This window comes from Stigmatopora nigra, chromosome 13 (genome assembly GCF_051989575.1).
Source record: "Stigmatopora nigra isolate UIUO_SnigA chromosome 13, RoL_Snig_1.1, whole genome shotgun sequence".
In the NCBI taxonomy this organism is placed as follows: Eukaryota; Metazoa; Chordata; class Actinopteri; order Syngnathiformes; family Syngnathidae; genus Stigmatopora; species Stigmatopora nigra.
The window spans coordinates 998228-1020106 of NC_135520.1; the positions used below are offsets into that span (position 1 = coordinate 998228).

Here is a 21879-nt window from a genome sequence, read left to right on the forward strand (position 1 = left end):
CTCGCAGTCAAAATGGAGTCACTTTTTGCTCCCAAAATAAAGTGCTCCAAAATAAAATGATCTAGTTGGCATAAACGTGAACTAAACCCAGTTTGCTCCAACACCTGAAGCTCAAAGTTGGTTTCCACGAAAAAAACGTGGCACGGCGCCATCGTTTGTGGCCGCCAGCAGAGCTCTTGGCAACATTTGGAACGCTTCGGCCAATCAAGGCGCCCGCTGCCAGCGTGGGAAGCCCAGCGCTTGCTTTAGCAACCACCGTATTGTCACACATTGGACGCGCCGTGTCACACGAGTTTATCTTTGGCACGTCAAAAAATCACGGATACAATGGGGCGGGTGGGTTTGATGGTTTTTGCCAGTTTGAAGACCACCGGGACAACATTTGGTGGATGCGAGTACGCCCACCTGAGAAAGAAAAGGCATGAGTGAGTCCAATTGGCTTCTTTTCATTGGCTACCTCAAAGAAAAATGGAGCCTACTTTGGATAGAAAAGAAAGTAATTTGTCACAAAAATTTGGCTGCCAGCTACTGAGAAATAACCTTTTCCAGGGCTTGGTTGACCCACCCAAGATGGCCGCCAGCCATGTTGTGCTTTAAATGATTCTAGTTTGAAGTGTTTGGGTTGGCAGGGAATGAAAGAAAATACATTTGTCCGCTGCCAGAACTCGAAATAGTTCATTAAAAAAAAAACAGTAAGGTGCTGAAGTGGTTAGTAGGCCGGCTTAACGGTTATGGGGTCGTGGGTTCAATCCCAGGTCGGTGTTTCGGTGTGGAATTTGCAGGTTTTCTCGGTGGATGTGGGTTTTTTCCGAGTACTCTGGTTTCCTCCCACATTTACAAAATATGCATGCTAGGCTAGGCTAATTAGATGCTAAGTATTTCCTAGCTAGGAGTGTCATTGGTTGTCCTTTGTCTCTTTGTGCCTTGCAATTGGCTGGTTGCCGGTTTAGAGGTTGTCCCCAGCCTGGTGCACTCAGTTAGTGGGGATAGGCTTCAGCACCCTCGCGACCCTTGTGAGGATAAGTGGTTCAGAAAATGAATGAATAAAAATCATTGTTAAAAATGTACGCTGTACTGAAAATGGGATGGAATATCATATAATAATAATACACTGAGTTGAATTAAGTAAAAAGCATTAATTAGTCAATTAGTAGCCATTGGTTAAAAGTCTAATGTGCTAACTGTTGAGCTAAATGCTAATATAGCATTTGGGTTTGCTAGTGTGTCAAAACTGAGACCCAGAAAGTCATTTGAAAGTAATTCAAAATACTCTTAATATATGATACGTTTTTAGGATGATTTTGTATTATAGACTATTGTTTAAAAAAAATGTTTTTGGGGGGTTAATACTGTGTGCTGGCCTGGAATCCAACTGAGCCTTAGTCATTTCCAAACCTTGACTTTGCAAATATGTAACAAACAATGAGTACTAGCTTTGCCGGTTGCTTCAGTTGATTTAATGTTACATAACAGTTGAGTTTGATAAGCGTTCACGCAATGTTTGTGGTGGCCACAATCATTAGCAAGGCTACTAAAGTACAACAAAAAATACACTTACATATGTATATATGTGTACATATGTGCAATTTTTTTGGGGGGGCGGGGGGAATTAAGTAAGGCTATTTTTCGTTATTAAAAACGTATTTAAGTCACAGGGCCAACTAGGCGATGAAAACAACTTATAGTCCGGAAAATACGCCAGGTAAAATTTGATCCCCAACGTTTGAGTTTATGTTTTCCATTTAACAGTTGGCCATGTTTATTTACTGCATAAATAGATGTGGATATTTGGAGGGAGGGTGGTTTTATTGATCAAAACGCGACGTCCACGTCCACTGTTGTGTTTCCTGTTTGTCAGTCCATGGTCTAGCACAGCAGGGGGGCTTCAGATGACCTTGCCAGAACACGTTGACCAGACGTCAAATCGATGTGGGATAAATCTGGTCCATTGAAATAACTCCGTGTTCCCCCTGTTTATTTCCTGTCTGCCTCGTAGCCATTTTGTTTGCCTTCTGTCTGTCCTTTTGGACATGTCGATAAAACGTCCTCTCCAAATTTCTGACAACGCGCAAGCAAAAATTATAGCTTACCGTTGTACATTTTGCTTCAATCAAAATTCAAAAGTTCAATAAAAAAAAACAATGTACGCATTTAACAATACTTTTTGATTAATTTTCAGGTGACTTTCTGTTGGTTTTGAGGGATCTTGAGGTTCCTTATGACCACATTAAAGGCAAAAAAATCTGGTTTTGTGCCAAAAATTAAAGTATTTAATTCAGTTTGAATGAGCTACAAAAATCACAAAAATCTGTTTTTTGGCAAAAAAATGAAAGCATTTAATTGTAATTTGAATGAGCTCCAAAATCCCCATCAGTCAGAAAAACTCCACGAACCAGATCGGACCCTCTAGTGGGCCACTTCCCACACTTTGGACACCCTCAGTGTTAAATCCTCAATTGGGTTTGGATCCATTCGGCTACCATTTCTGCCACTTCTTTCCCGGCATCCAAAACAAAAGCATGTCGAAATCCATTTTGACAAAGTCTGAAATCTCCAGTGGGAAAGTCCTTCTTGATCTCGTTGTAATATTGGACGGGACACCAGTGGTCTGTGGCTCCGTAATAAAATAGAAGCTAAAAAAAAAATCAAATTCCAATCATCATATACAAAATACCCCACCAAAAATCAATTTGAACCCGTCTTACCTTTTCAAGGTTTTTCTCTATGGTGGTATTATCTCTTTCCAAAACTTTCCTCATTTCCTGTCCCCCCATGTAGACGGCATTGGCTGCAAAAAAAGCAAAATAAACTAATTTAGCGACATCCATTTTGTTGAAAATGCTTCCAAATTTGTAAAATCAATTTTAATATCAATTTACCATCTAATTTTTTAGCACTTATTGTGTTTTTCATACAAATATTTACTTCAATTACTAGTTTATTGGGATTTTCATTCATTCATTTTCCCTATTGCAAGGTTTCCAGGGGGTGCTGGAGCCGACAGCCTGAATAAGTGACCAGTCAATTACAGGGAACGAATAGACTCATACTAAAAGAATATTTAGCATCCAATTAGCCTAGCTTGCATGTTTTTGGGATGTGGGAGGAAACTGGAGTACCTGGAAAAAAACCCACATAAGCCCTGGAAAAAAAATGCAAACTCCCTACAGGAATTTCCTGACCTGGGATCGAACCCTCGACCCCAGAACTGCGAGCCGACGCGCTAACCGCTCGGCTGCTATTTTGATTTTGTATTCTAATGATGTGATGTTAATTGTGGTAAAACCTATGAAGGAATTTTGATGAAAATGTCCCGTAAATGTAATTTATTAACCTGCAGAGTCTCCACTGAGAAGGCCGAGAGTGGCTTGGACAACAGCGCCATCTAGACGACCCACCCGGCCAAGAACCAGTTTGACCAGTCTGCTTTTGACGCTCTCGGGCAGGAGGGAGATCAGGAAGATTGACAGGTAAGCCACGTAGCGAAAATGACACAACGCGGGCGTAACGGCTTTTCCTTGGGGTGTCGCAGCCATGCGTTCAATCGTCGGGAATAGCATCACGGCCTTCACAATCTGAAAAAAATACATATTTTTATTTGTTAAGCCCCTCCCATTCAAAAAGAGAACGTGCAAACTCCACACAGTAAAGTCCAAATCTGGATTCGAACCCAAGTCCCGCCACTGCGAGGCCAATGTGCTAAACACTTACCCACCGGTCCGCCCCGTCTAAAATGTGAAAAAGACTATGGTGGACTATTTAGGGTTCGTCACCCTCGTACAAAACCACAAACCTTGAGATGGGGGTTCCTTCTCATGATCTCCAAAATGATGTAGCAACCAATGGAGTGTCCAATCAAAATGAGGCTGGTTTTCTTTGGGACGTATTTGGCGAGGAAGGCCAGTTTGTGTTCGATTTGACCGTTCAAACCGAACGGATCCAGTTCGGCCGTTGACGAGGCATCTGGAAACAATAAGTTTTAACATAGCAAGTTAAAATGAGAGTATTTTAATGTGGGTTTCAAGCTTGGTTCAGAAAATAAATGCAGTTTTACCATCCAGCTGGTCCATAAATGGAGGTGGCGTACAGTGGCCAACGTGGCTCACAACCCACACCGGGTACTGGCGGTCAAATTGAGCATAAAGTGTTTGGATGAATGTTTTGTAAAAGCCTGCCACGCCGGGGTTACCTGAATTGGATAAAAAAAATAAAACACAAATTGTATTAATTCATTCGCTGCCATTTCTCCCTCTTCAAATAGATGGGACGTTATTTCAGTCCATTATTGATAATATTTTTTGAATTATTTATTATAAATAGGCAACCATCACTTAGGAAAATTTGATTTAAAAAAGAGAATGATTTTTACTCACCAGGAATGATTAAAATAAGTACTTTGTGTTCAGCGTTCAAGTGGGAGGGGCCACATTTTAGAACCTCTGTTATACCTCCATAACAGTAAATAAAATCGGTTCGTGCTGCATCCCTACTCTCCATTACTGCGTTTTCCATTTCATCAATTTAGAAAAAAGTTATTGATCGAGGAAGCCACGTCTTCTATTCATGCTAACATTGTAAACGTACATTTATATTTTAAACGATAGAATGTATACTGTATCTTCCGGTGTCTCTTTCCGTTTGACACGACGGTGCTAAAGGTTCATTCTACGTCGAAGGTTACATTCCAAAGATAAAAATGCATTCGTCTAAAAATTGAAAACGATCATTCTATAATCGTTTTATATTATGTGTATTTTATTTAAATGTGTTTTATACATTGTCATTTCTATATAAAATAATAGATGGAATTCCTTCCTTTAGCCGATTGGTGATCCATTTGTTTACATCCGGAATTGTATGTAACGTAGACAAGAAATTAATAGTTGCGTGATGCTTGCTGTGAACAACTGTGATTGGCGTCGTCATTAGTCAGCCATTTTGCGTCTGTGCCATTCGATAGACATAGAAACGGCTAACAAGTGACGACTTCCGTTTCCTAGCGGATACCTCCGAATAGTCACTCTATTAGATTCTTATTTGGTATCTATGATTTGCGCTCGCATCACTTTCTGATTACGATATTGATGTTGTGTTTTTATGTGGGCTGTTTAAAGTGTTAACACGACGTTTGCAATGAGTTTAACCTTTGAGAGGAGCCGAAAAGTTAGCGAGTTGAAGAAAGTCAATGATTAAAACACGGGAATAACTTTAGTCTTCTGAAAGAGAAACAAAACCGGGGCAAGTATTGTCAATATGTTCAATTTCCTCGTATTCTACTCATGTGATATTATCTGTGGAGATTAACGTGTGTGTGCGTGCATGATTCCAGCAAAACATTTTTGTAACCAAAGTTTCAGTAATGTACGAATGTTCGTTGCTATCTTTCCCAGTCAAAATGAATTGGAGGTCAACGAGCGTCTAAAATATTTTCATTTTTCTGTTGTTAATGTTTAGGTCAAGTATGATGGCTGCTGTCAGATGCTTGAGGGTTCCCCAAAGATTCTTCAGTTTTTGTGGCAAAGGTACATTTAAAACTGTTTTTTGTTGTTGTTGTAAATAATGCAGTAACTTTATTATCTTAAATTCAGATATAACCAAATCTATTACTCAATATTAGGTCAACGAGAAACATGTTTTTTTTATAGTTGACTTTGTGAGCATAGCAACAGTATTAGGCCCAAATAAAGAAAAAAGGAGAATAAAAGTTTCAATATAACAATAAAAAAATAAATAGGATGACGAGAAAAAAAGGTCATAATATTATGGGGTGTGATGTAATGCTATGAGGGAAAAAAATGCAATATTATGAGAAAAAAAGTTTTAATATTACGAAAAGTATCGAGTACGAGGATAAAGTTATAAGCTAATTTAGCTAAATTATAAACACATTATTGTAGATGGTTCTCATATTAAAATGTATGTCAGGTTGTGTCAGTATTCTAAAAAGTTTAAATTATATATATTTTTTATTTCCAGATCCGTGCAGGATGTTAATGACCGACATCCGAGACTCCGCCCCCTCTGACCCGCAGCTGAACCCTCTCTGCTTCCAGTTTTCCCAGAATCCTTTGCTGTATTCTGCGGCCTCGTCGATAGCCGTGACCAAGATCAGGCAGTTGGCGGCAATTGCTGGAGAAGATCCAGGTGGGTGAATACCCATAGTTTACCCATAGTAAGGCTTTTTTTTCGTAAAAACGACATAATATAGTACAGCTTTTTTCCCTTAAACCCTTAAAAAACGTGCGATTGAATTGACCTTGTTAATTTCTGTCCCACAGGTCAACGAGGAATCCAGGCGTTGTTTGTGGAAGATGAGCTTTTGCGCTCCTGCCTGGCGCTCTCGCACGCGTCCTCCGTCGCCATAACAACGGGCTTCCCTACACACTACATGCACGAGTATGCAATGGCCGGCCAAAAGCCACGCCTGAAAGACCTGAACCCCTTTTTGCATGGTTTGTCCTTCAGTCCTCCCGACGAGACGGACGGCCCGCCCGGAGCCATCGCCATGGCGACCATGCTGCTTTCACTGGGAAAACGAGTGACGCTGGTGACGGACGCCAGGGCTTTGCAGTTGTACATCGCCATCGTCGAGGAGGCTGTGAGAACAGGTCAGGACTTTGGATATACTACGTAGATTGAAACAAATGGTTGGGTTTATTCTGTATTACTATTATACATATATGTGTAGTAATTCATTTCTTTGTTAAATCATTATAAGTCTTTCTATTGTTCGGCTCGAGGTCTTACTATCGTATGTCGAGGCTTTTTTATCGCAAAAAACGACATAGTATAGTAAGGCTTTTTTATCGCCTAAAATGACATACTATAGTAAGGCTTTTTTATCGCAAAAAACGACATTCTATCGTAAGGCTTTTTTATCGCAAAAAACGACATACTATAGTAAGGCTTTTTTATCGCAAAAAAAGACATAGTATAGTAAGGCTTTTTTATCGCAAAAAACGACATACTATAGTAAGGCTTTTTTATCACCAAAAACGACATAGTATAGTAAGGCTTTTTATCGCCAAAAACGACTTACTATAGTAAGGCTTTTTTATCGCCATAAACGACATACTATAGTAAGGCTTTTTTATCGCAAAAAACGACATACTATAGTAAGGCTTTTTTATTGCCAAAAACGACATACTATAGTAAGGCTTTTTTATCGCCAAAAACGACATACTATAGTAAGGCTTTTTTATCGCAAAAACGACATACTATAGTAAGGCTTTTTTATCGCCAAAAACGACTTAGTATAGTAAGGCTTTTTTATCGCCAAAAACGACATACTATAGTAAGGCTTTTTTATCGCCAAAAACGACATACTATAGTAAGGCTTTTTTATCGCCAAAAACGACATACTATAGTAAGGCTTTTTTATCGCCAAAAACGACATAGTATAGTAAGGCTTTTTTATCGCCAAAAACGACATACTATAGTAAGGCTTTTTTATCGCCAAAAACGACATAGTATAGTAAGGCTTTTTTATCGCAAAAAACGACATACTATAGTAAGGCTTTTTTATCGCCATAAAACGACATAGTATAGTAAGGCTTTTTTCTAGCCAAAAACGACATACTATAGTAAGGCTTTTTTATCGCCAAAAACGACATACTATAGTAAGGCTTTTTTATCGCAAAAAACGACATACTATAGTAAGGCTTTTTTATGGCCAAAAACGACATAGTATAGTAAGGCTTTTTTATCGCCAAAAACGACATACTATAGTAAGGCTTTTTTATCGCCAAAAACGACATACTATAGTAAGGCTTTTTTATCGCCAAAAACGACATAGTGTAGTAAGGCTTTTTTATCGCCAAAAACGACATACTATAGTAAGGCTTTTTTATCGCCAAAAACGACATACTATAGTAAGGCTTTTTCATCGCAAAAAACGACATACTATAGTAAGGCTTTTTTATCGCAAAAACGACATACTATAGTAAGGCTTTTTTATCGCCAAAAACGACTTAGTATAGTAAGGCTTTTTTATCGCCAAAAACGACATAGTATAGTAAGGCTTTTTTCTAGCCAAAAACGACATACTATAGTAAGGCTTTTTTATCGCCAAAAACGACATACTATAGTAAGGCTTTTTTATCGCAAAAAACGACATACTATAGTAAGGCTTTTTTATGGCCAAAAACGACATAGTATAGTAAGGCTTTTTTATCGCCAAAAACGACATACTATAGTAAGGCTTTTTTATCGCCAAAAACGACATACTATAGTAAGGCTTTTTTATCGCCAAAAACGACATACTATAGTAAGGCTTTTTTATCGCCAAAAACGACATACTATAGTAAGGCTTTTTTATCGCCAAAAACGACATAGTATAGTAAGGCTTTTTTATCGCCAAAAACGACATACTATAGTAAGGCTTTTTTATCGCCAAAAACGACATAGTATAGTAAGGCTTTTTTATCGCCAAAAACGACATACTATAGTAAGGCTTTTTTATCGCCAAAAACGACATACTATAGTAAGGCTTTTTTATCGCCAAAAACGACATAGTATAGTAAGGCTTTTTTATCGCAAAAAACGACATACTATAGTAAGGCTTTTTTATCGCCAAAAACGACATACTATAGTAAGGCTTTTTTATCGCCAAAAACGACATACTATAGTAGGGCTTTTTTATCGCCAAAAACGACATACTATAGTAAGGCTTTTTTATCGCCAAAAACGACATACTATAGTAAGGCTTTTTTATCGCCAAAAACGACATACTATAGTAAGGCTTTTTTATCGCAAATAACGACATACTATAGTAAGGCTTTTTTATCGCCAAAAACGACATACTATAGTAAGGCTTTTTTATCGCCAAAAACGACATACTATAGTAAGGCTTTTTTATCGCAAATAACGACATATTATAGTAAGGCTTTTTTATCGCCAAAAACGACATAGTATAGTAAGGCTTTTTATCGCCAAAAACGACATACTATAGTAAGGCTTTTTTATCGCAAAAAACGACATACTATAGTAAGGCTTTTTTATCGCAAAAAACGACATACTATAGTAAGGCTTTTTTATCGCCAAAAACGACATACTATAGTAAGGCTTTTTTATCGCCAAAAACGACATACTATAGTAGGGCTTTTTTATCGCCAAAAACGACATACTATAGTAAGGCTTTTTTATCGCCAAAAACGACATACTATAGTAAGGCTTTTTTATCGCCAAAAACGACATACTATAGTAAGGCTTTTTTATCGCAAATAACGACATACTATAGTAAGGCTTTTTTATCGCCAAAAACGACATACCATAGTAAGGCTTTTTTATCGCCAAAAACGACATACTATAGTAAGGCTTTTTTATCGCAAATAACGACATACTATAGTAAGGCTTTTTTATCGCCAAAAACAACATAGTATAGTAAGGCTTTTTATCGCCAAAAACGACATACTATAGTAAGGCTTTTTTATCGCCAAAAACGACATAGTATAGTAAGGCTTTTTTATCGCCAAAAACGACATAGTATAGTAAGGCTTTTTTATCGCCAAAAACGACATACTATAGTAAGGCTTTTTTATCGCCAAAAACGACATAGTATAGTAAGGCTTTTTCATCGCAAAAAACGACATACTATAGTAAGGCTTTTTTATCGCCAAAAACGACATAGTATAGTAAGGCTTTTTTATCGCCAAAAACGACATACTATAGTAAGGCTTTTTTATCGCCAAAAACGACATACTATAGTAAGGCTTTTTTATCGCCAAAAACGACATACTATAGTAAGGCTTTTTTATCGCCAAAAACGACATACTATAATAAGGCTTTTTTATCGCCAAAAACGACATAGTATAGTAAGGCTTTTTTATCGCCAAAAACGACATACTATAGTAAGGCTTTTTTATCGCCAAAAACGACATACTATAGTAAGGCTTTTTTATCGCCAAAAACGACATACTATAGTAAGGCTTTTTTATCGCCAAAAACGACATACTATAGTAAGGCTTTTTTATCGCCAAAAACGACATAGTATAGTAAGGCTTTTTTATCGCCAAAAACGACATACTATAGTAAGGCTTTTTTATCGCCAAAAACGACATACTATAGTAAGGCTTTTTTATCGCCAAAAACGACATAGTATAGTAAGGCTTTTTTATCGCAAATAACGACATACTATAGTAAGGCTTTTTTCTAGCCAAAAACGACATACTATAGTAAGGCTTTTTTATCGCCAAAAACGACATAGTATAGTAAGGCTTTTTTATCGCCAAAAACGACATACTATAATAAGGCTTTTTTATCGCAAAAACGACATACTATAGTAAGGCTTTTTTATCGCCAAAAACGACATACTATAGTAAGGCTTTTTTATCGCCAAAAACGACATACTATAGTAAGGCTTTTTTATCGCCAAAAACGACATACTATAGTAAGGCTTTTTTATCGCCAAAAACGACATACTATAGTAAGGCTTTTTTATCGCCAGAAACGACATACTATAGTAAGGCTTTTTTATCGCCAAAAACGACATACTATAGTAAGGCTTTTTTTATCGCAAATAACGACATACTATAGTAAGGCTTTTTTATCGCCAAAAACGACATACTATAGTAAGGCTTTTTTATCGCCAAAAACGACATACTATAGTAAGGCTTTTTTTATCGCAAATAACGACATACTATAGTAAGGCTTTTTTATCGCCAAAAACGACATACTATAGTAAGGCTTTTTTATCGCCAAAAACGACATAGTATAGTAAGGCTTTTTTATCGCCAAAAACGACATACTATAGTAAGGCTTTTTTATCGCCAAAAACGACATAGTATAGTAAGGCTTTTTTATCGCAAAAAACGACATACTATAGTAAGGCTTTTTTATCGCCATAAAACGACATAGTATAGTAAGGCTTTTTTCTAGCCAAAAACGACATACTATAGTAAGGCTTTTTTATCGCCAAAAACGACATACTATAGTAAGGCTTTTTTATCGCAAAAAACGACATACTATAGTAAGGCTTTTTTATGGCCAAAAACGACATAGTATAGTAAGGCTTTTTTATCGCCAAAAACGACATACTATAGTAAGGCTTTTTTATCGCCAAAAACGACATACTATAGTAAGGCTTTTTTATCGCCAAAAACGACATAGTGTAGTAAGGCTTTTTTATCGCCAAAAACGACATACTATAGTAAGGCTTTTTTATCGCCAAAAACGACATACTATAGTAAGGCTTTTTCATCGCAAAAAACGACATACTATAGTAAGGCTTTTTTATCGCAAAAACGACATACTATAGTAAGGCTTTTTTATCGCCAAAAACGACTTAGTATAGTAAGGCTTTTTTATCGCCAAAAACGACATAGTATAGTAAGGCTTTTTTCTAGCCAAAAACGACATACTATAGTAAGGCTTTTTTATCGCCAAAAACGACATACTATAGTAAGGCTTTTTTATCGCAAAAAACGACATACTATAGTAAGGCTTTTTTATGGCCAAAAACGACATAGTATAGTAAGGCTTTTTTATCGCCAAAAACGACATACTATAGTAAGGCTTTTTTATCGCCAAAAACGACATACTATAGTAAGGCTTTTTTATCGCCAAAAACGACATACTATAGTAAGGCTTTTTTATCGCCAAAAACGACATACTATAGTAAGGCTTTTTTATCGCCAAAAACGACATAGTATAGTAAGGCTTTTTTATCGCCAAAAACGACATACTATAGTAAGGCTTTTTTATCGCCAAAAACGACATAGTATAGTAAGGCTTTTTTATCGCCAAAAACGACATACTATAGTAAGGCTTTTTTATCGCCAAAAACGACATACTATAGTAAGGCTTTTTTATCGCCAAAAACGACATAGTATAGTAAGGCTTTTTTATCGCAAAAAACGACATACTATAGTAAGGCTTTTTTATCGCCAAAAACGACATACTATAGTAAGGCTTTTTTATCGCCAAAAACGACATACTATAGTAGGGCTTTTTTATCGCCAAAAACGACATACTATAGTAAGGCTTTTTTATCGCCAAAAACGACATACTATAGTAAGGCTTTTTTATCGCCAAAAACGACATACTATAGTAAGGCTTTTTTATCGCAAATAACGACATACTATAGTAAGGCTTTTTTATCGCCAAAAACGACATACTATAGTAAGGCTTTTTTATCGCCAAAAACGACATACTATAGTAAGGCTTTTTTATCGCAAATAACGACATATTATAGTAAGGCTTTTTTATCGCCAAAAACGACATAGTATAGTAAGGCTTTTTATCGCCAAAAACGACATACTATAGTAAGGCTTTTTTATCGCAAAAAACGACATACTATAGTAAGGCTTTTTTATCGCAAAAAACGACATACTATAGTAAGGCTTTTTTATCGCCAAAAACGACATACTATAGTAAGGCTTTTTTATCGCCAAAAACGACATACTATAGTAGGGCTTTTTTATCGCCAAAAACGACATACTATAGTAAGGCTTTTTTATCGCCAAAAACGACATACTATAGTAAGGCTTTTTTATCGCCAAAAACGACATACTATAGTAAGGCTTTTTTATCGCAAATAACGACATACTATAGTAAGGCTTTTTTATCGCCAAAAACGACATACCATAGTAAGGCTTTTTTATCGCCAAAAACGACATACTATAGTAAGGCTTTTTTATCGCAAATAACGACATACTATAGTAAGGCTTTTTTATCGCCAAAAACAACATAGTATAGTAAGGCTTTTTATCGCCAAAAACGACATACTATAGTAAGGCTTTTTTATCGCCAAAAACGACATAGTATAGTAAGGCTTTTTTATCGCCAAAAACGACATAGTATAGTAAGGCTTTTTTATCGCCAAAAACGACATACTATAGTAAGGCTTTTTTATCGCCAAAAACGACATAGTATAGTAAGGCTTTTTCATCGCAAAAAACGACATACTATAGTAAGGCTTTTTTATCGCCAAAAACGACATAGTATAGTAAGGCTTTTTTATCGCCAAAAACGACATACTATAGTAAGGCTTTTTTATCGCCAAAAACGACATACTATAGTAAGGCTTTTTTATCGCCAAAAACGACATACTATAGTAAGGCTTTTTTATCGCCAAAAACGACATACTATAATAAGGCTTTTTTATCGCCAAAAACGACATAGTATAGTAAGGCTTTTTTATCGCCAAAAACGACATACTATAGTAAGGCTTTTTTATCGCCAAAAACGACATACTATAGTAAGGCTTTTTTATCGCCAAAAACGACATACTATAGTAAGGCTTTTTTATCGCCAAAAACGACATACTATAGTAAGGCTTTTTTATCGCCAAAAACGACATAGTATAGTAAGGCTTTTTTATCGCCAAAAACGACATACTATAGTAAGGCTTTTTTATCGCCAAAAACGACATACTATAGTAAGGCTTTTTTATCGCCAAAAACGACATAGTATAGTAAGGCTTTTTTATCGCAAATAACGACATACTATAGTAAGGCTTTTTTCTAGCCAAAAACGACATACTATAGTAAGGCTTTTTTATCGCCAAAAACGACATAGTATAGTAAGGCTTTTTTATCGCCAAAAACGACATACTATAATAAGGCTTTTTTATCGCAAAAACGACATACTATAGTAAGGCTTTTTTATCGCCAAAAACGACATACTATAGTAAGGCTTTTTTATCGCCAAAAACGACATACTATAGTAAGGCTTTTTTATCGCCAAAAACGACATACTATAGTAAGGCTTTTTTATCGCCAAAAACGACATACTATAGTAAGGCTTTTTTATCGCCAGAAACGACATACTATAGTAAGGCTTTTTTATCGCCAAAAACGACATACTATAGTAAGGCTTTTTTTATCGCAAATAACGACATACTATAGTAAGGCTTTTTTATCGCCAAAAACGACATACTATAGTAAGGCTTTTTTATCGCCAAAAACGACATACTATAGTAAGGCTTTTTTTATCGCAAATAACGACATACTATAGTAAGGCTTTTTTATCGCCAAAAACGACATACTATAGTAAGGCTTTTTTATCGCCAAAAACGACATACTATAGTAAGGCTTTTTTATCGCCAAAAACGACATACTATAGTAAGGCTTTTTTATCGCCAAAAACGACATACTATAGTAAGGCTTTTTTATCGCCAAAAACGACATACTATAGTAAGGCTTTTTTATCGCCAAAAACGACATACTATAGTAAGGCTTTTTTATCGCAAAAAACGACATAGTATAGTAAGGCTTTTTTTATCGCCAAAAACGACATACTATAGTAAGGCTTTTTTATCGCAAAAAACGACATACTATAGTAAGGCTTTTTTATCGCCAAAAACGACATACTATAGTAAGGCTTTTTTATCGCCAAAAACGACATAGTATAGTAAGGCTTTTTTAGCGCAAAAAACGACATACTATAGTAAGGCTTTTTTATCGCCAAAAACGACATAGTATAGTAAGGCTTTTTTATTGCAAAAAACGACATACTATAGTAAGGCTTTTTTATCGCCAAAAAAGACATACTATAGTAAGGCTTTTTTATCGCCAAAAACGACATACTATAGTAAGGCTTTTTTATTGCAAAAAACGACATACTATAGTAAGGCTTTTTATCGCAAAAAACGACATGCTATAGTAAGGCTTTTTTCTTTCAAATTTCATCCTCAGGTGTGCTGAAATCGAAGATTCCGCTGGTGGTGTTTGAGAAGAATGCCCCCAACTCCGCCCTTACCTTTTTGTGCCACCACGGAGATGTCACCAAGCCCAAGTTTGTAATGCATTTATACAAAATGGCGACGAGTCACTTATTGACATGTGACTGTCATTCAACAACACAACAGTATTTAATGTGATAGTAATTCATTCCCATTAGTAATGTTACAATATGCGATTTCAGGTACAACCACCTGTTGGCAATAGAACGCAGCGGACGAGCTGAGGACGGAAACTACTACAACATGAGGGCCGTCAACATCAAACACCTGCTGGATCCAATCGACGACTTGTTTATTGCTGCCAAGGACGTTCCAGGAATCTCCACCACAGGTACTTTTGTAACTTAGCAGACAGACAGCAGGTAGAACATTATTATTATTATTTTTGTCCTCGGCAGGAATTGGTGATGGCGGAAATGAACTGGGAATGGGAAAAGTCAAGGACAAAGTCAAGAGCCTGATGCCAAAGGGGGACCTGATCGCCTGCGACGTGCCTGCTGACTACGCCGTCACTGCTGGTATGTACCTCTGGATGTATGTACATGTATGTATCTACATGTATGTGCATGTATGTACGTACATGTATGTGCATGTATGTATGTACATGTATGTATGTACATGTATGTATGTACATGTATGTATGTACATGTATGTATGTACATGTATGTATGTACATGTATGTATGTACATGTATGTGCATGTATGTATGTGCATGTATGTATGTGCATGTATATATGTGCATGTATGTATGTGCATGTATGTATGTACATGTTTGTGCATGTATGTATGTGCATGTATGTGCATGTACATGTATGTGCATGTATGTATGTACATGTATGTGCATGTATGTATGTACATGTATGTGCATGTATGTATGTACGTGCGTACAAGTACGTACGTGCGTACAAGTACGTACGTGCGTACATGTACGTACGTGCGTACATGTACGTACACGTACGTATGTATGTACGTGTACGTACGTACGTACACGTACGTATGTATGTACGTGTACGTACGCGTAGGTACGTGTACGTACAAGTACGTACGTACATGTACGTATGTACGTACGTACGTACATGTACGTATGTACGTACGTACGTACATGTACGTATGTACGTACGTACCTGTACGTATGTATGTACGTGTACGTACGTACGTACACGTACGTATGTATGTACGTGTACGTACGTACGTACACGTACGTATGTATGTACGTACGTACGTACACGTACGTATGTATGTACGTGTACGTACGCGTAGGTACGTGTACGTACAAGTACGTACGTACATGTACGTATGTACGTACGTACCTGTACGTATGTATGTACGTGTACGTACATGTACGTACGTATGTACGTACGTACATACGTACATGTACGTACGTACATACGTACGTACATACGTACCTGTACGTACGTACATACGTACATGTACGTACGTACATACGTACATGTACGTACACGTACGTACATGTACGTACGTACATACGTACGTACGTACATGTACGTACGTACGTACATACGTACGTACGTACGTACGTACATACGTACATGTACGTATGTACGTACGTACGTACATACGTACATGTACGTATGTACGTACGCACGTACGTACGTACGTACGTACGTACATGTACGTACGTACATGTACGTATGTACGTATGTACGTACGCACGTACGTACGTACGTACGTACGTACATGTACGTACGTACATGTACGTATGTACGTATGTACGTACATGTACGTATGTACGTATGTACGTACATGTACGTATGTACGTACATGTACGCACGTACGTATGTACGTATGTACGTACATGTACGTATGTACGTACATGTACGCACGTACGTACGTACATGTACGCACGTACGTACGTACGTATGTACGTACGTATGTACGTACGTATGTACGTACGTACGTACGAATGTACGTACGTATGTACGTACGTATGTACGTACGAATGTACGTACGTATGTACGTACGTATGTACGTACGTATGTACGTACGTATGTACGTACGTATGTACGTACGTATGTACGTACGTATGTACGTACGTATGTACGTACGTATGTACGTACGTATGTACGTACGTATGTACGTACGTATGTACGTACGTAAGTATATGTACGTACGTACATGTACACATACATACACGCACATGTACATGTATTTCTTACTGTGTGTACCAGGGGTTTCCAACTGGGGAGGTTACGCTGTTGCCTGTGGCCTTCACTTGCTCCGCACTTGTCCCATCCACCAGCAGCACCTAAACAAAGGTTTGGAAGCAAAACAACCATCTCCAGAAGAACTGCAGGATTGGAGCGCCAATCTGCCGTCGGTGGACAAGGTGAACCTTTTGCCGATGCCTTTTGAACAACATCTAATCACGGTGTTTTTTCTACCTCTAGGAGGAGTCCATTTTGGCCACTCTGATGCGTTTTGGCATCCGCAGCGGCAAAACAGCCCATTTGGCCATGGAGGTGGACGGCTTGACTTTCCACCCCACCCATTCCGCCATCATTACTCGACTGCTGGAGGTCACCAAACGTGAAGCTTTTGCCTAAAAAACATGAATAAAGTGCCTTGAATAAACACTGGAATGAACTTGAGTTACTTGTCTCGTGTGGTGGAATTCTGTTGAACTTTTCGTTTTGCTCATTGACGGCGATAGTCATCCAATTTGATCGATGAGGTCAGCATTTCGCAGAAGTTTTACCTCCTACATCCATTCGATCTTCTGCTTCTCCTGCCCAGACGTCCTTCCGTGATCTTCCAAAATAAACAACAAGTTAGCATTTTGATCACCCATTGCGATTAAATTTTTATTTCGGCGATACTTACCAACAACGGTCTCGGGGGCACAGTTTTCAGCGGTGGCGGCACCCCCGCGGCAACGGAGAGTATTGGTTGCGGGTCCAAAAACCACCCCAGAAAGATCACGCCGTGCAGTTTCGCTGACGAAGCAGTACAGGACGGGATCGGCAACGCAGTTCAGGGAGGTCAGCAACAGCGCCAGGTGGTAGTAGTTGAAAATCCCTTCAAAAGAAATGGGGTCAGTGTTGGGGGGTGGCCATGTTAGAATGAAAGGCTTTACCTGTAATAAAGTCGCAGTCCCTCTCGAGCAGGGTGCGTACTAACAGGAAGACGTGGTATGGCGAGAAGCAGATGAGGAAGATGAGGATGGTGCTGCTGACTAAATGGCGGATTCGCTTCTTCTGCTCGGGTTCCGTGCCGGCGCTCTGGCCCACGGCGCGTAGCACGCGCAGGTAGCTGATCTAGAAAACAAAACAATTCAGGTCAAGTCATGAACGCGTAAAAAGTAGTATAGTAAGGCTTTTTATGGCAAAAAAACGACAGATCGCCAAAAACGACATAGTATAGTAAGGCTTTTTAATCCCAAAAAACGACATAGTATAGTAAGGCTTTTGATCGCAAAAAAACAACATAGTATAGTAAGGCTTTCTATCGCAAAAATACAACATAGTATAGGAAGGCTTTTAGCGCAAAAAACGACATAGTATAGTAAGGCTTTTTATCGCCAAAAATGACACGGTATAGTAAGGGTTTTTATCGCAAAAAAATGACATAGTATAGTAAGGCTTTTTATCCCAAAAAACGACATAGTATAGCAAGACTTATTATGGCAAAAAACGACATAGTATAGTAAGGCTTTTTATCGCCAAAAACGACATAGTATAGTAAGGCTTTTTATCGCAAAAAAACGACAGATCGCAAAAAACAACATAGTATAGTTAGGCTTTTTATCGCCAAAAACGACATAGTATGGTAAAGCTTTTTTCTTTATAAAAAACGACATAGTATAGTTAAAAAAGAGGTGTTCCTACCATGAGAATGGCCAGCGGGAACAAGAAACCGATGGTGAAGCGGTAGTAGTTGATGGAATACTCCCAAGGTTGCATGGGGTAGTGCTCGAAGCAAAGCGATTGGTTCTTTGGATTTTTGCTCAGTTCTTTGTGATGGAAGAAAACCACGCCCACGGCAATCTCTTTACACCAGATGATGGCGCTGAAAAGGCAAGCCGCTCTCATGGAACGCAGACAGGCGAACCTGCGGGGAGGGAATTTGTCATCAATTGATTTGGTCGTCACGATGACAAACCATATGTGGCTCGTGGACAACCTGAGCGGGTGAACGACGGCCAGGTAGCGGTCCAGACTTATGCAGCACAGGAATCCGATGCTGATGTAGATGTTTTGGTAGAGGAGAAATCCGCATAAGTGACAGAGCCATTCCCTGTGACGCCAATCGTCGTCCTGCAAGCACAAAGCGGACAAAAATACAATCTGTTCAACAAAGGGGGGAAAAAAAGGTAACCACTTTAGCGTGTCCCAAATAAGATTAGCAATTCCACTTCAGAAATCTACTCAAGTAAAAAGCATGCGGTAAAGCGACCATATTTTGCGCACTATAAAGCCCAACTAAAAGAAATCAATTTTCTCCAAAGCCTAATGTAGGTATCAATATTGGTTGATCATTGTACAACACAACCCCCTACTACAAATACTACTACTGTTCCATCTAATAGATAACATCTAGTGGATGTATTGCATAAATCCTAAACATTACTACTACTCCAGCTTCATCTAATGTATGTTTAAAAAAACAACTATTACTACTACTACTACTACCACCACCATTCCATCTATTGGGTCGAAAACACAACTCTTTAACACTACAACTACAGTGTATTACACAAAACAATCCTCCATTACACCTACTACTACTACTATTACTACTACAACAACAACTACTACTACTACAACAACTACCACTACCACTACAGATACTACTACTATTGCTACTACAACAACAACTACTACTACTACAACAACTACCACTACAGCTACTACTACTACTACTACTACTACTACTACTACTACTACAACTACTACTACTACAACAACAACTACCACTACCACTACAACAACAACTACCACTACAGCTACTACTACTACTACTACTACCGCTACACCAACTACTACCACTACTACCGCTACAACAACTACTACTACCACTACAACAACTACTACTACCACTACAACAACTACTACTACCACTACAACAACTACTACCACCACTACTAATAGTACTACCACTACTCACAGTACAATAACAACTACCACCACTACTACTACTACTACCACTACTACTACTAGTACTACCACTACTCACAGTACAATAACAACTACCACCACTACTACTACTACTACTACTAGTACTACCGCTACTCACAGTACAATAACAACTACCACCACTACTACTACTACTACCACTACTACCACCACTACTAGTCTCAGTACTACTACTACTACTACTACTACTACTACTACTGTGTCTTCTAACATTAGTGTGAGTTTACCTGAAAAAAGTACTGTAGCCAGAGGGGTAACGATGTCAGGTAGAAGAGATCCGACAGGGTCAGGTTGATCAAGTACACGGCCAGTTCGTTCTTTTGCTTTAGCTGCAGCGCTGCGTGGTACAGCGAGTACACGTTGGACGGAACGCCAACCTGCCGGTGGGGAAACGCATTTTTAATACCAACAACTTCAAATCAACAGTACCAAATTAATTAATTAATGCCATTCATCACGTCAACACGTCCCAACAAAACATGATAAAGCTGTATTTTATTTTATCAAATTCCATTTCTTTTGTTAACACTACCTTGGAAATAGCGGTGATCCTCATGAAAATGGAATTCGAAATACAAATCCTAAACAAATACTAAATTACGCCGTTACGCTAACGCGATACCACGGCAATAATAAGCGTCCCAATGGCAAAACATGGTGTCCTATTAACGCTATCATTCCTGAGTGATGCGAGTCCAGCGTAAATATTTTAGTCAAATCACACACTTACCAATAGCACAAAGATGTAGACATAGCAGAAGAGGTTCTGGTGGATTTGGTGGCTAATGGTGCAGTTCATGATGTCCTCTTCAAGCATAATGGATATGCCAGCTACAAGCTAGCGCAGAACACTTTTTTTTAGCATGACCACATTAGAATTATAGTCATAAAAATGCTCTCAACTCCTCTTTGTGGAATGCCAACCTAAAAGAAAGGAGGGAAAAAGTTGTATCAGGCATCATAATAATAATAAAGACTTTAAGAGATTTTATATATACATGTGTATATATGTGTAGACATATATATGCGTATATATGTACATGTGTATATATGTGTAGACATATATATGCGTATATATGTACATGTGTATATATATGTGTACGTGTGTATATATGTACACGTGTATATATGTGTACACGTGTATGTGTACATATGTGTATATATGTACATACGTGTATATATGTGTACATATGTGTATACGTGTATATATGCGTATATGTATGTGTATATATGTACGTGTATATATGTGTATATATGTGAATATATGTACATGTGTGTATATATATATACACACATATACACATAAATACACAAGTACACATATGTACACATGTACGTATGTACACGTATGTACACATATGTACACGTATGTACACATGTACACATGTAAACATATGTCCACATATGTGTACATTTGTACACTTGTACACATGTACACATATGTACACATATGTACACATATGTACACATATGTACACATATGTACACATATGTACACATATGTACACATATGTACACATGTACACATATGTACACATATGTACACATATGTACACATATGTACACATGTACACGTATGTACACGTATGTACACATATGTACACGTATGTACACGTACATATATAGGTAAAAATATACACACAAATATATAAATACACACACGCGTTTGTGTGTGTGTGAAATATGATTATTAAATGCCAGTCGTCACATTTGAAATGGGTTATTAATCATAAGCAATGGTAGTGTGGGAGTTATTCAAATAAAGGTGAAGTAGTAAGAATATTAGTCAACTCACCCCAAGTGGAAGTCACGTCAAAATGATCCGGACTTCTCCTGACCGACTCTCTTTTATGGCAAGCGTCCGTGGATGGAGGAAGACGACGAGGAGAAGGAGGAGGAGGAGGAAGAGTACATTTGCCAATGATGTCACTTCTGAGGCAAACATTCTCATTCCGTCCACTGCCGCATGAAATTAGACGTCTAGGACCGGAAGGACAAATGATCCCGTTGGGCTGCCTAGACAAGAGAAAACAAATGGTCAATCAA

At 37.9% G+C, this 21879-nt stretch overlaps 4 protein-coding genes across 7 annotated transcripts in view; 2 read left to right on the forward strand and 2 right to left on the reverse strand.

Annotated features, from left to right (window-relative positions):
• Window positions 1-3472, forward strand: part of nrxn3a (neurexin 3a) — a 63419-nt gene extending 59947 nt beyond the window's left edge. Inside the window, exon 26 of one of the 2 annotated variants that reach the window (XR_013328280.1) lies at window positions 3341-3472. The gene's annotated coding sequence lies outside the window, so the exon portion shown is untranslated. The remainder of the gene's footprint in view (window positions 1-3340) is intronic. The other variant, XR_013328282.1, reaches the window with a different exon arrangement.
• Window positions 2318-4869, reverse strand: ldah (lipid droplet associated hydrolase). The gene is made up of 6 exons (XM_077730716.1): window positions 4374-4869; window positions 4055-4189; window positions 3794-3963; window positions 3335-3575; window positions 2706-2788; window positions 2318-2633 (listed from the first exon to the last, which is right to left on the reverse strand). The coding sequence occupies exons 1-6, from the start codon at window positions 4510-4512 to the stop codon at window positions 2445-2447; spliced, it is 957 nt and encodes a 318-aa protein (XP_077586842.1). The 5' UTR covers window positions 4513-4869; the 3' UTR covers window positions 2318-2444.
• A 158-nt stretch (window positions 4870-5027) lies between these two features.
• Window positions 5028-17289, forward strand: dglucy (D-glutamate cyclase). Its single transcript, XM_077730712.1, has 10 exons — window positions 5028-5238; window positions 5455-5522; window positions 5977-6144; window positions 6279-6396; window positions 6466-6608; window positions 14634-14733; window positions 14863-15011; window positions 15079-15198; window positions 16870-17027; window positions 17089-17289. The coding sequence occupies exons 2-10, from the start codon at window positions 5462-5464 to the stop codon at window positions 17242-17244; spliced, it is 1173 nt and encodes a 390-aa protein (XP_077586838.1). The 5' UTR covers window positions 5028-5238; window positions 5455-5461; the 3' UTR covers window positions 17245-17289.
• On the reverse strand, window positions 16850-21844 carry gpr68 (G protein-coupled receptor 68). Of its 3 annotated transcripts, none has more exons than XM_077730714.1 (10): window positions 21629-21844; window positions 20564-20757; window positions 20061-20210; window positions 18821-18954; window positions 18526-18748; window positions 17775-17955; window positions 17522-17716; window positions 17397-17449; window positions 17083-17233; window positions 16850-16946 (listed from the first exon to the last, which is right to left on the reverse strand). In XM_077730714.1, exons 2-8 carry the CDS (start codon window positions 20648-20650, stop codon window positions 17400-17402), a joined length of 1020 nt encoding a protein of 339 aa, XP_077586840.1. In that variant the 5' UTR covers window positions 20651-20757; window positions 21629-21844; the 3' UTR covers window positions 16850-16946; window positions 17083-17233; window positions 17397-17399. The 3 variants fall into 3 exon arrangements, with proteins under 3 accessions (XP_077586840.1, XP_077586839.1, XP_077586841.1); XM_077730713.1 differs by having other exon boundaries at window positions 17083-17240; XM_077730715.1 differs by having other exon boundaries at window positions 16861-16946; window positions 17034-17240.
• Window positions 21845-21879: the final 35 nt, after the last annotated feature.

What these genes read in the sequence shown, in the direction of transcription:
- dglucy (XM_077730712.1), top strand. Translation starts at nt 5,462, where the DNA reads ATGATGGCTGCTGTCAGATGCTTGAGGGTTCCCCAAAGATTCTTCAGT. An exon ending in CCTACACACTACATGCACGA is followed by an intron (nt 6,397 to 6,465) that starts GTATGCAATGGC and finishes TTTGTCCTTCAG; the next exon opens with TCCTCCCGACGAGACGGACG. An exon ending in TGACTACGCCGTCACTGCTG is followed by an intron (nt 15,199 to 16,869) that starts GTATGTACCTCT and finishes TGTGTGTACCAG; the next exon opens with GGGTTTCCAACTGGGGAGGT.
- gpr68 (XM_077730714.1), bottom strand. Translation starts at nt 20,650, where the DNA reads ATGCTTGAAGAGGACATCATGAACTGCACCATTAGCCACCAAATCCAC. An exon ending in GCCGTCGTTCACCCGCTCAG is followed by an intron (nt 18,749 to 18,820) that starts GTTGTCCACGAG and finishes CCCTCCCCGCAG; the next exon opens with GTTCGCCTGTCTGCGTTCCA. An exon ending in TGCCCCCGAGACCGTTGTTG is followed by an intron (nt 17,450 to 17,521) that starts GTAAGTATCGCC and finishes TTATTTTGGAAG; the next exon opens with ATCACGGAAGGACGTCTGGG.
- ldah (XM_077730716.1), bottom strand. Translation starts at nt 4,512, where the DNA reads ATGGAAAACGCAGTAATGGAGAGTAGGGATGCAGCACGAACCGATTTT. An exon ending in ACTTATTTTAATCATTCCTG is followed by an intron (nt 4,190 to 4,373) that starts GTGAGTAAAAAT and finishes TATCCAATTCAG; the next exon opens with GTAACCCCGGCGTGGCAGGC. An exon ending in GAAGGAACCCCCATCTCAAG is followed by an intron (nt 3,576 to 3,793) that starts GTTTGTGGTTTT and finishes TATTTTTTTCAG; the next exon opens with ATTGTGAAGGCCGTGATGCT.